Here is a 14,015-nt window from a genome sequence, read left to right as displayed (position 1 = left end):
AAAACACAAAATTATAAAGATTTCACCAGAATGAAACACACACAAAAGACGTTCACACCATCTGCAAATGCTGATTTTCTCAGAATGTGAACATGGACTATCACACACTGCTTCCCTTGGAATACCTATTGATGAAGGTTGTACATTAAAAATATCCTACATTTTAAATGTAGTATTTATTGCTTCTAGTGATTGCTTTTCAAACACTTTTTTTAAATGCACCATTGAAAATGTTTACTGTATTTATGTTTATAATGGCAAAACATATCCATCTACACAGTGTAGTAAGTTACTGTACTGCCAAGCTGCTAATAACAGGAATGAAATGACTGCTTTGGTATTCTTGCTGAGACAGTTATTTTATATTACTTCTACGAAGCAGAAGAGAAGAGAGACCTCCAGCAATTGGTCATTTTAGCTTATGTGTTTCAGTGGCACTTCTCAAAAACAACTGATTTTATAAACACTCCCCCCACCCCCCCAACACACCCCCACACCGGCAATAGCGTTATTACTACATAAAAGATCTGGTCTCACATTTGGAATCCCTCTCCTTTGAGCTGGGAGCGCTATTGTGGGGATAATGTGTTCAGTCTCAGCTGGAAGGAATGTCTGTTACATTAAATACACACACCCCTTTTTTCCTTATAAGCAACCACTTAACGGACTTAAAAACCCAGTTGCTTATTGGAGGTTGTTCTTCAAATAAATGAAGCAAAATTATATTTAGTATATCTGGGGATAATCTGAGGCAGTATTAAGACAGAAGGTTGGAATCAATAGGCTCAAAATATCTCCTTGGTTGAAGTATGCTGGACAACACAGAGGCCTCATGATGACAGAGGGCAAGAGAGAAAAAGAGAAGCAGAGAATTTCACCAGGAACCAAGAAAGCCAATTACTATAACAAAATATTAACTTTAATATTACATGCAGTGGACTCAGCTGAATGTGGACATTCTTCAAGACAGTGATGTGGAAGTTTTAGTAGTTTTTCTTAGTTTTAACCAATCCCTCCTTTACAGATAGATTTCTACATCCATATTGTTGTGGTAATACCCTACTTTTAACTAGTAGGTCAACTACGGCACCTAATCAGACTCTGTTTTCGAAATCAGGGAGATATAGCCCAAAGCTAGAACTGGCAGGTTATACTTTATGTCAGACTAAGAACCCTGCTTTCAGATACCATCATAGTCGGTGCCTGTCCTGGGGGCAGATTGGGCTGACAAGACAGACCAATGAGCAAGGAATCGTATAACACAAAAGCAACACTCCAGGATAACCTCCTTCATGGATGCTGATTGCAATCCCCTCTATATGCACCAATTCCAAATGAGTCATTTATTTTGGTTTAATACAGCCATGATAAATTATTCTAAGATATTCAAACTGCTTAGTCAGAAGGGACATCTAGTCTAACCTCCTGCACATTGCAGACCACGGAACATCACCCACCCGCTCCTGTAATAGATCCATAACCTCTGGCTGAGCTACTGAAGTCCTCACATCCTGATTTAAAAACTTCAAGTTACAGAAAATCCACCATTTACACTTGTTTAAAACCTGCAAGCAACCTGTGTCCCATGCAGCAGAGGAAGGTAAACCACCCCACAGGGTCTCTGCTAATCTGACCCAGGGGAAAAGTCCTTCCTGACCCCAAATATAGCTTAGTTGGACCATGAGCATTTTGGCAAGACCTACCAGACAGATACCTGGGAAAGAATTCTCTGAAGTAAATCAGAGCCTTCCCCTCTAGAGTCCCATCACCGTCTGTTGGGGTTATTTGCTACTAGCAATCGCAGATCGGCTACATGCCATTGTAGGTAGGTTCATCATACCACTCCCTCCATAAACTTATCAAGCTCAGTCTTGATGCTAGTTAGGTTTTTTGCCACCACTGCTCCCCTTAAAAGCACTTCACTCCTCTGATGGTTAGAAACCTTCATCTAATTTCAAGCCTAAGCTTGTTGATGAGCTGTTTATATCCATCTGTTCTTGTGTCAACACTGGTGTTTAACTTAAATAACTCCTCCCCCTCCTTGCTATTTATCCCTCTGATGTATTTATAGAGAACAATCATATCTCCCCATAGTCTTCTTTTGGTTAGGCTAACCAAGCCAAGCAATTTGAGTCTCTTCTCATAAGATAGGTTTTCCCTGTCTTAAACATGGGAGACAAGAATTGCACACAGTATTCCAGATGAGGTCTCACCAGTGCCCTGTATAATGATACTAACACTTCACTGTCTCTACTGGAAATACCTAGCCTGATGCATCCTAGGACTGCATTAGCGTTTTCACAGCTGCATCACATTGGCGACTCATAGTCATCCAGTGAACAACTAATACACCCAGATCTTTCTCCTCCTCTGTCGCTTCAACTGATAAGTCCCCATTTTATAGCAAAAATTCTTGTTGTTAGTCCCTCAGTGCATGACCTTGACCTTTGCACTATTAAATTTCATCCCATTTCTATTACACTAGTTTTCAAGGTTGCCCAAATATTCTTGTATAATATTGTGATCCTTCTCTGTATTGGCTATACAGACAAACTTTGCGTCACCTGCAAATTTTATTAGGACATTCCCACTTTTTGTGCCAAGGTCATTAATACAAATGTTAAAGTAACATTGACCATCAGGTGTGGAGATTACATGACCATCTCCCCCGAATTCCAAACTCTGTAAGTGGTTCACTACACACTCTGTTCATCAAGCCAATTCTTTTTCAACTGTAATATGGTATAGGTCAGAGCGTAACCAATTACTCACTAATTTCATCTGAAATTCCCTTACAACCATCACAAAATGGAAGGATGGTTCCATTTGCTCCCCCATCTCCATCAAGTACCTTTGGAGCAAGGGGCTTACAGTGCCCCAATATTCCTCGAAAAGCAGGAACAGATTGGTGGGTAGAGATAGATAACTACAGAGTGCCTTGAACTCTCCTTCCTCGGAAACTGCAAAAGAAGAAGGAAATATTAGAAATACATCAAACAGTTTCAGACAGTCCATTCTCCTAAAGGTCTTTCTGAACAGGGCACATGATCAGCAGCAGACATAACGGAAAACCAGTATTCTTCTGATTCCTTTTACAACTTATTCATATGAACATCTTAAAGATTTAGGGTAACTTTTTAGCTAGTGTAACTAGATGTAGCACCACTGACTTTAAATGGAGCTATGCCAATTTACACAAGTTGAGGCTCTGGCTGAGGATTATTGTAGAATACACAGTTTATTGTACATACATTACAGCAGCAGGACTCTGCTATTTGAGTATGAAAAGAAGTTACTTACCTTGTACAGTAATGATGACTCTCTGAGAGTGTCCCCCCATGGGTGCTCCACTATAGGTATGTTTGCTTACCTGTAGTGCTGATGATCAGAAAACTTTGATAGTGTCTGCTGGGCCCACACGTGCGCTCTCTCCTTATGCTGCGCCACGAGGCTAGTCAGCGCACACGGGCTAACTCTCCTCTGTTCCTTCTCTACCACAGAGACATAGACAAGAACTCAGAAGAAGAGGGGAGGAGGGTGGGTTGTGGAGCACCCATAGAGAGACACATCTCAAAGAACCATTGTTACTGCACAAGGTGAGGAACAACTTCTTATTCTTCGAGTGGTGTCCCTATGGGTGCTCCACTGTAGGTAACTCCCAAGCAGTATCCCTTCCGGAGGGCTCGGGCTTCAGAGTTGGGTCAATTATAGATAACCGTACTCTCAAGCTGAAGATGGCTTCCAAGGTGGTGTCCCTAGAGATCGCATAACGTTCTGCAAAAGTGTGGACTGACCCCCATGTTGCTACTCTACAGATCTCTGAGAAAGGGACATTCTTGAAGACGGCGACAGAGGAGATCAATCTTGTGAACTGTGTATGAATCAAATCTAGAGAGGTCATGTTGTGAATTTGGTCACACTGTCTGATGCAATTTGAGACCCCTTAGAGCGTCTTTGGGCTGATATTGCTGAGCCCTTAGATCTTTCCACAATGGATAGAAAAAGTCTAGGGGACTTCCTGAAGGTTCTTGTCCTATGAAGGTAGAAAGCCAAGGCTCTCCTGACATCTAGGGTGTGAAGTATAGCCTCCCTGTTGTCTTAGTGAGTCTTGGGGGTTGGAAGATTGGCAGGTGAATCAATTGATTCATGCGAAACGGAGAGGTTACCTTGGGAATAAATTTTGGATGGGGCCTGAGTGTAACCTTGTCTGGAAAGAATACTGTGTAAGGGGGATGCACCATCAGAGCTGCTCTCTCTCCTGTTCGTCTGGCCAAAGTAGCTGCTATTGGGAAGGCCGTTTTCATTGACAGGTACATCAGTGAACAGGTTGCCATGGGTTCAAAGGGAGGTCTAGTCAGCCCTTTCAGTACCTGGTATAGGTCCTACATAGGGGTAGGAAGTTGGGTGGAGGGAAGAGGTTTATTATAACCTTGAAGAACCTTTTAGTGGTTGGGTGTTACAGCACCGAATCTCTCTCTACAGGTTAGTGAATGCTACAGCTGCTAGATGGACCCTAAGAGAGTTTAGGGACAATCCTGACTTTAAGGGTCAGAGAATAGTCCAAGATGTGTGGAAGAGTTGCGGATGTTGGGAAGATTTGTTGTAGTTTGTATAAATTGTATTTGGCCATGAGCGTCTGATAGTTGGCAATACGGAATTGTAAGGTGGCTGAGGAATATGCCTGTCAAAGATCAAGATGCTTCCAATGCCTGTTGTAGGGCATTGCCCTGGATTTGTGCTGTCAGCTATGGGAATTGACAGTGTCCACCACTATAGAATTAGATGGCGATGAGAGAAAAAGGAACTCTGATTCCTATTTGGGGACATCATATTTTTTGTCCATTACACATCGGAGATGCCAATTCCAAGGTTTGCCACACCATTTTAGCCAGGACTAAGATGGTTTCACTAATTAGAAGGGCAATCTTTGAGGACAACGAAGAATGGAGGATATTAAGGAACTGACGGTGGGTGTTCTTGACCTTATCTAGTAGCATGTGGGGAGTGTCCACCACACTCTTTACCAGCTCCTGAAAAAGAGGGAAATCGTCTACCAGAGAAGGTGGGGAAGGGATGACTGCTTCGTCCGGGGAGGAAGAGGATATGGCCTTTTGTGTGACATCCTCATCAGTACCAGCTTCTTGTTCCTCCATCTCCAGAGGCCCTAGATGCCATGGTCAAGGGAGCGTGCTGGGAGGGTTCTCGGGCGAGGCTTGAAGTTCACGAGACAGCTGTTGGTGTGCCACCCGAGTGTCCCAATATGGCCATTGTGTTTGCATAGGGCCTGGTGGAGGTGCCCATGGGTAGCTGTACCAAGATGGCAGTGGTGGTGGAGCCATCTGTGGGTACATTCTCAACCCTGTTTGTACTGGGTCTCATATGGAGCTTGGGAGGTGAACTGTGAGACCACCACCTCTGTCTCGCTGTCCAACCCCTCAGTAGACAGCGGAGGGGCATGGAACGGTTGCGGGGATATCCCGTACTCTGTAAAGGCTCAGAGCCGCAATGTCAGTATTGAGAGGCGGGGACTCGGGTGCATCTGTCATGCAGAAGGCTCTGGTTTGGTGGAATTCTGCCAGTGCCAAGCTCCCGGTGGTGGTGCCAAGGGAGATGGAGATCTTGTCTGCACTGGTATTTCTGGTGCTGTGCAGGCTGCCGTTGGTGGTACCAAGGACTACTCGAGTACCGGGAGTGTCTTCTTAGGGTGCTTGCCCTTATCTCTTGGTACCAAAGATTCGGTGCTCATGCCAAAAGGATCTGAGGGCTGTAGTGGCTCAGTGCGGGGGCCCTCCCACTCCGGGTCCTCGGGAGGCCACCCCACCTCACTAGGTCACTGATACGTCGGCCGCCGTGGGGAACGAAGCGGTCTCTGCTCGTAGCTCGGGCCCAGGCCTGTGCTCAGGCTGGGTAGGAAACAAACAGTCTATTAGCTCAGGCCCTGGATCAAGGCGGGGCAACACGGAGTCTGAGGCTCAGGCTTCTGGCCTGGGGAAGGAGACACTGCCACCCCGTGTTGGGGTGGCAGGGGGGACGCAGGCCCACCCACTCCACTGTGTCCTGGCCCAGGGCCCTAGCAGCAGGGATCCATGCCGCAACACGCCGACTCACCCTCTGTCAGCGTTGCAGCCAGACGGGTCTGTTACCCCTGGGCCACTTCCACACTCCCCTTCTTGGTGTACCTGTTGCCGTGCGGAGGGGTTGAGGTTGACGACGGCTTCCAGGACCGCGAGCAAGTCTTTCAGGGTCTGGTCCATCGGTGATCTGGGCCAGTTGTATGCTTCCTCCAGGTCTGAATCAGCTAGTGGCCCTGGTGGCCCAGGCCAGGCCTCTGCTCCCTCGGCACCCTCCGCCACTTCCCAGCTCGGGAGGCCACAGGAGGCGTCTAGTCTCTCCAGTGGTTGCCTCCCTACTGAGCTTTCTGGGCCACCTTTTATACTTCCTGCCCCTCCCACCCACTTCCTGGGAGAGGGGCAACACTACGGGGCCTGTCAGCAGTACCGGTTATCGATGGTTGTGGTGAGGCATGGGTGCTGGACTGTGGTCTTGGTGCTGACGGTGCCAAGGATACTGAGCAACATGGTGATCGCTTGGACTATCTTTAAGTTTACTTAGAGGACTTCCCACACTCTCTTTACACTTGTGAGAGGAGTCACCAGCCTGCTTCTTTGACCTATTGGCCTTATCAGTTGAAGGTTGTGGGGAAGACTCACGTCCGCCAGGAGTTAAGGTCGGAGAGCTGCCTCCACGAAGGTAATTTTTTGGCAGAGCTCTCTGTCCTTGCGGGATCTTGACCAGAGCTGCTGGCAGAGGGTACACTTTTGCTGTATGTGGTCCTTGACGAGGCAGGGGATGCACTCAGAGTGCTTATCCACATCTGGGATTGCCTCATTACAGGTGCGGCGCTTCTTGAAGCCCAGGGAGGTGGGCGTACCACTCAGGGGAAGGGTCCCCAGTGGGGAAAAGCAGGAAGTGGTTTTTTTTGGAAGGGTGGGAATAAACAGAAATAACTAAAACTATAACGAGACCTGTGAAAAACTAAGTGTGAATGCAAACGAGAGAAGAATTAGTCTTAGAGGATTGCTAATGGCTCTGTCTCTAGTCATGGGCAGTTAAGAAGGAACTGAGGAGGGTTAGCCCGTGCGTGCTGACTAGCCTCATGGCACAGCACAAGGAGAGACAGTGCATGTGTAGGCCCAATGGACACTGCTACCAAAGTTCTCCGATCAGCAGCACAGGGACGCAGACACACCTACAGTGGAGCACCCATAGGGACACTACTCAAAGAAGAACTTTATACTGTGTTTCTAATCATCATATATTTCATTACGTTTTTGGCTTGCAATCATATTCAATTTTGCTATGATCCAGTCAGAATTTACAAGTTAACAAGGCTGTGTCAGATCTGTACTTGACTGGGAGATTTTTTAGGGCTTGTCTACACAGTAGGGTAATGTATACTATGTGGGGATAAGATTTCTGTAGCACATTAACATGTTGTGCATTAATTGGTTGGTGTAGACTCTGCTGGTGCGCATAAAAGGTTTCCTAGTGTGCTTTAACTGTTTCAAACAGCACTACATTAAGATGCACTACGGAACCTTCGGCACACACAGGCAGGGTCTACACAGACCAATTAACGTGCAGCATGTTAGTGCTCTTTAGAAATCACACCCCCATGGAGCGCATTCTCTTGCAATACAGAAAAGCCCTCGGTGATGCTTAGGGACCCCAGAAAATGATGCTAATGATTCACCAGGGGACACTCCTTTCTACAGAACCAGTGCTCCAGAGTGGTGTTAGGAGGCAATGGAATGTACCATAAAGCTGAGATCCTGATTTGTAGGCATTATATAATGTTTTTCACAAGCATCAGCATGTGGTAGGGTAGCATGCTAACCACAGTGTCCTAGCCAAATTCAAACCTGGATCATTAATTTAAGGTTTTATACTTAGTTTCAATAGTTTATAGCGCTTTTTTTTTTCACCTCTTTTCAAAATGCTGTGTGGCACTGCTGCATGCTTTTAGATTGTTGCCGTGTTTCACTATATTTAAGTGGTGGATGATGTAATCCCTATGTAACATTTGTGTAGTGCTTTGGGATCCTTCAGAGTGAGAGGCAGCACTTTTATAACACAAGATAATCTTACTTTCTGGCTTCTTTATTGAATTTCACTCTGCTCTATCTGCACACCTCTTAGGGGATAGTCTACATGGGAAAGCCTCACAGGTTATAGTAACAGATCTACCAACATAATCCAAAATGTGGACACTTTTTGGACATAAGGATGGCTTTTTTCAGTATACCTCAAACTCCTTCCCAAGAGACATAAGCTGAAATTCTTTAGTATAACTAGACCAATTTAAATTCACACATTTGCTTATATTAAAAGAAAAACTTTTCCATACAGGCAATGCCCAGATGATCTAACGCCTCGCTTTTATCCCTTCCACATATACTGTTTCGTTTTTTCTTTTTAAAGCAATACTATAATGGTATAACTAATGTTAAGAAATCATTATAGTTCTATTTTGAACATGCTTCAAAAGCTACTGTAAAAACATATATACCTTGAACCTTTAAGCACTCGACTATGCAACAAGGAAAATAAGTAAGTAAAACTAAACTTATTAACCTCTTCTACTTACCTAACAGCAGGTCCTCAGGTGGAGGCACTCTCAGCATGTAATGGAAAAACAAAGCAGCACAACGAAGGTAAGGTGTGATCCCTTTCTTAACACAGTCCCACAGATGCCAGCCTGGAATATCACGGCTAAAGCAGCTATAACACACAAATCAGAAATATCTGTAAAAGCTCAGTGCACATACCCTCCTGGGCCATAACTATACTGAAGATTTTTGGCAATTTTCAAAACAAGGTTTTCACCATGTTGTCTAACAGTTCGGGGTGTTGGTCTATGGCTAGTGCTCCCACTAGGGATGTAAAATGTTAACCAGTAAATTGATTAACCGATAAGCATCAGTCTTATTGGTAAGGTATTCTGGTTAACATTTAAACTCTGGCTGCGGGACTCTGCTGCCGCCCCGCCCCCGGCTGCCATTCCCTCCATCCTGCCCCCAGGGTCCCAGCAGCCGGACCCGTGGCCAGCAGCGAGCAGAGTCTCCGGGTACGTGGGGAGGAAGCAGAGCCTAACGGTTAAACTTTTAACTGGTAAAATTTTAATGGTTTAAACATTTACTTTTTTTTTTTAAACATTATTTACATCTCTAGCTCCCACCCCGGTGGAGCTGCAGTAGTGTTAGCGCAACAGTAGGAAATTGCCTAAACTCCTCAGTCAGAGACAGCCCCCAAGACCTAGTTTCTAATTTTTTGAGTGTTAAATTTGTTTAGAACATCTTTGTTATCCTTCAAGTGCTTGCTATTGTTTCTACAAATGTGTTTTTAGTTTTATTAAAAACAAGCAGATGTCCATCTCTAAAAACTGGCTCAAGATAGTTTCATTTAGTTTCTTCACTTTTTTCCCCTGGGATTGAGGAGGATGTTGGCAGCTCCAAAGCATGTCATATACAGCAATTAAATCATATCATTGTTTTCCTTTTTCTTACAGAAAGCCAATGATTTTTTTTTGAAAAATTGAATTGGTTTTCATATGCAGACACTTAACTTTTTGAAATTCTGTCAAAAACCCCTCAAATCATCTTAGAGAGAAATGGGAATAAGTGTGAAGAAACCAATACCTTAAACTTAATTATGGAGAGTCACAACTGACAATACAATTGTAGTAGACATGGAGACAAAAAAGGAAAGGCTACTGATATCATATGTGATAAAAAAAGCTGGATCAGCACTGCTAACATTCTTGTAATGCATGTTATCAAAATTTAGTCTGGATACACCACAACCCATTTTAAATATATACAATACCCATATTTTCTGGGGAAAAACACTTCACATTCAGACAGAAGATCTAGATCTTTTCCAATTTTTAGGAGTGCAGAAGACATTGCTGATGCAGCACATGGACTCCCGGTCTAACCCCCTTTAAAGTACGTCTAACCATTTTTCTTTTGTATTTCTCAGGTGAATCTCCATGTATTTTTCAATGCATCTTGTAAAACATTTATTGTTACAACTGAAGTGTTACTTACCCACTCGTGTACTGGTAAACTTCTCTACAGAAAGACTCGGCAGTATGAGCCTCCTCACTGGTATCTTGTGATTGAGCAGTGGGGGATTCTGTGCACACAAAGATTAACCCTGTTGTAAACGCACTTTGATTCTATGTATATAGAAAAGAAATCTCCATCTCCATTACTTTCAACTTTTTATATACAAGTTACAAAAAAATTTACATTTCATTTTATTGGATCATTTCCTATTTGTGCCCAACCCAACAAACAAAAATATCCCCCCACAAAACTGCATGATGTAAAGTGGGGACTGCTCATCCTCATTACAGAACTGCTTCCTCTCCTTTATCTTTTGACATTACTCCTTTACATCAGTAACCACATAGGATTCAATATCTTCTTCTTCCATGATATAATGACATTAAATGGGCGTGGGGTTTCTTGGGAAACATAACAAGAGGAGTTCTGTGAGGCTACTGTTAGTACTGTTCCATAGCAGTGAGTACAGAGAGCAGTGCAACTCCCATCCTAATCAGATTATCAAGTTTCATATTTCACCTCTAAATTCACAGGCCACCACTGTGCCAGAAAACCAGAGTCACCGAGTCCCTTCTAAACCTTTAGCTCTGAGCTGTCTGCACTTTGTCAATGCTTTGTTTTTTCTAGGGAGCAAAAGTATGTGGAATGCTACTAGTCTCATATGGCTGCCTCAGTTAGTTACTCGTATATAAATGGCTGCTTTGTTTTATGAGGCCCAATGCACAGAAGTGATGCATAAACAGAGCTATGCAAATGAAAAGACTTGGGCTTTTTTTGTTTATTTTTAGGAAACAACTAACACCGAATGTTTATTATTATGATGAAGCTCTTACAACTAGAAGGCGTTAACAGTTTTCCACTAAATTGTCTACCAAGTCATTTTGGAAAAACTGGATAAAATGCCTGAAAAAATCTAAAGGTGGAGATACCCTTACCTGATGCAGAGGTCAGAAGGATCTGTGTAATGTGTGCCATAGTGACCAAATGGAAGAGGTAGAGGTGATTATAGGCAGAGCTAATAGATGAAGGTTGCAAGTCTACAGTATCCTCCCAATATAAAGATGGGAATGATAACACAGCACCTACCTAAAGTGGAAAAAGACAAAACAGCCAAAAGTATTGACTCAGTAGTAGTTCCAGGGGCAAACAAACACCACATAAACCTGATAATGAGACAATAAGTTAACAATCACCTAGGCTTATTCATTAATCCTCTCTAATGGTGGTGTAGTTATTTAGCACAAACCTGTAACATCTGAGACCATGTTTTCAGTTAAATTAGTTTGATGATCTTTTTAGCTCTAAGTCACAAACAAAGCCGACTCATGAAGTGACACAAAATACCTATCAATTGATTACAAAGAGCAGCAATTGCATGTGGATCTACAATGGATAATGCATCAGAGACAATACGGTTAATTGCAAAAACAAACTGAACATGCTTACCAAAATGTGAAACATATCTACATCTAGAATGGATGGCGTGTCTTCCATTTTTAAGTTTGGTAGAAGAACTACAAGAACAAAAGTTCATTACACATTTGATTAAAAATGTTAATTGCTTTTTTCATTAGAATTACAATGGCAGGTTGAGAGGCCATTGTTTATATAAACTCTACCATCCTGAAGGGCTCTGACTGGTCAGCTACAAAAGCAGTAAAAGCCTCCCCATGCCCACTCAATGTGGGCACATTTTCTGAACTGTGTAACTATCAACCTATCATTACTGTAGTATCTGAACACCTCAAACTTGAATGAATTTATTGTCACAATTGTGAGGTGAGGTTGTATTATCCCCATTTTACAGATTGGGAAAGGAGGCACACTAGAGACTAGGTGATGGGAAATCTGGCATAGCAGGGAATTGAATCTAGGTCTCTAGAGTTCCAGATTAGAACTGTAACCACTAGATCATCCTTCCTCTCTATGATATATTATTGGTGTTTGCCATTTCCTAAGGAAAGTTTACATGAACATTACTTAAAATCATTGCAGAGATTGACTAGAAGGGGGTGGAGAACAAACAAACAAAAATAATGTGTTACCTGCTAGGAGACGAACCAGATGTTTCTGAATCAGGCTTTGTGGTGATGTAGTCCTCTGAGCAGCTGCAAACTGCACTAATGCTTTAAGGCCACTGTGCTAGAGCACAAGAAGAGAATGTGGAACAGGGAAGGGGAAATAAATGGTTAATGAAACACGATAGTGCTAGAATACCTCCCCCTTCAAGTCCAGTATAACTGAAGAAGTATAAATGAATCAAGTATGAACTTCTATGCAAGAGTTAGGAATGTATGCGACATCAGACCCATTTTTAGGTTATCAGTCTATGTGGAAAGCACAAATATTTAAAAAACTCCAGAGATCATGACAGAATTTCTTTGGATATTACTACTGTATTTGGTGCCAGCAATTCCAAATGTCCAGTGTTTATTAACATTAATTACTTCTTGGATTATACATACCTGTCTATTTTGCAGAGATCCAAATAAAGGTTTGCCCTCATCTTCTAGAAGGTTTTCTTAAAATTAAAACAGAGAAAGTAAGTGGTAAGTCACGGGCTCTTATGCAGACTATTGTAGCTACTTTATCTGGGTCTTCACATATTCCATCCACTTGCGCTAGTCCAATATCAACCTGTCCCCAGTTACAGGGCTGCTATTAAAATGCAATTTTACTCTGACAAGCGACTTTGTAAAATTGCTATTGTCAGGTTCCATGTTTATTGTCTCTCCATGATTTCCACATAAATGTGCTTAGTTTAAAAGTAAAACTAGTTAAAAAAAATTAAAGAAAGAACCATGTTTCAGACCTTGCAAACTTAACTTAGACAGGGGGTATGTCTACACTACGGGATTAATCCGAATTTACAGAATTCGAATTTTGGAAACAGATTGTATAAAGTCGAATGTATGCGGCCACACTAAGCACATTAATTCGGCAGTGTGCGTCCATGTACCGGGGCTAACGTCGATTTCCGGGGCGTTGCACTGTGGGTAGTTATCCCATAGCTATCCCATAGTTCCTACAGTCTCCCCCACCCATTGGAATTCTGGGTTGAGATCCCAGTGCCTGATGGGGCAAAAAACATTGTTGCAGGTGGTTCTGGGTACAGCCTCACCCCTCCCTCCATGAAAGCAATGGCAGACAACCGTTTCGCGCCTTTTTTCCTGGGTGAACACAGCAGACGCCATACCACGGCAAGCATAGAGCCCGCTCAGCTCAAGACAGCAGTCATGAACACTGTAAACACCTCGCGCATTATCGTGCAGTTTATGCTGAACCAGGACCAGAAAAACGAGGCAAGGAGGCGGCGGCGACGGCAGCGATGAGGACATGGACACAGAATTCTCTCAAACCGCGGGTCCCGGTGCTTTGGAGATCATGCTGTTGATGGAGCAGATTCTATCCGTGGAACGCCGATTCTGGGCCCGGGAAACGAGCACAGACTGGTGGGACCACATAGTGTTGCGGGTGTGGGACGATTCCCAGTGGCTGCGAAACTTTCGCATGCGTAAGGGCACTTTCATGGAACTTTGTGACTTGCTTTCCCGTGCCCTGAAGCGCCAGAATACCAGGATGAGAGCAGCCCACACAGTTGAGAAGTGAGTGGCGATAGCCCTGTGGAAGCTTGCAACGCCAGACAGCTAACGGTCAGTCGGGAATCAATTTGGAGTGGGCAAAACTACTGTGGGGGCTGCTGTCATGCAAGTAGCCAAAGCAATCATTGAACTGCTGCTACGAAAGGTAGTGACTCTGGGAAATGTGCAGGTCATAGTGGATGGCTTTGCTGCAATGGGATTCCTTAACTGTGGTGGGGCGATACATGGAACTCATATCCCTATCTTGGCACCGGAGCACCAGGGTACCCAGTACATAAACCGC

At 43.6% G+C, this 14,015-nt stretch overlaps 1 protein-coding gene across 2 annotated transcripts in view; it reads right to left on the bottom strand.

The window, feature by feature from the left end:
• The window catches only part of UBR1 (ubiquitin protein ligase E3 component n-recognin 1), a 134,964-nt gene that overhangs the window by 15,285 nt on the left and 105,664 nt on the right, over positions 1 to 14,015 (bottom strand). For both annotated transcript variants that reach the window (XM_054025640.1, XM_054025639.1), the window contains exons 36-42: positions 12,596 to 12,651; positions 12,176 to 12,272; positions 11,577 to 11,644; positions 11,066 to 11,216; positions 10,110 to 10,197; positions 8,648 to 8,781; positions 2,852 to 2,960 (exon numbers count right to left, since the gene is read on the bottom strand). In XM_054025640.1, the coding sequence (XP_053881615.1) occupies positions 2,852 to 2,960; positions 8,648 to 8,781; positions 10,110 to 10,197; positions 11,066 to 11,216; positions 11,577 to 11,644; positions 12,176 to 12,272; positions 12,596 to 12,651 (703 nt within the window). The remainder of the gene's footprint in view (positions 1 to 2,851; positions 2,961 to 8,647; positions 8,782 to 10,109; positions 10,198 to 11,065; positions 11,217 to 11,576; positions 11,645 to 12,175; positions 12,273 to 12,595; positions 12,652 to 14,015) is intronic.

The sequence above is a fragment of the Malaclemys terrapin genome, chromosome 4 (genome assembly GCF_027887155.1).
Source record: "Malaclemys terrapin pileata isolate rMalTer1 chromosome 4, rMalTer1.hap1, whole genome shotgun sequence".
NCBI lineage: Eukaryota > Metazoa > Chordata > Testudines > Emydidae > Malaclemys > Malaclemys terrapin.
The sequence above is the reverse complement of the archived record's forward strand: the minus strand, read 5'-3'. Positions and strand labels throughout refer to the sequence as shown.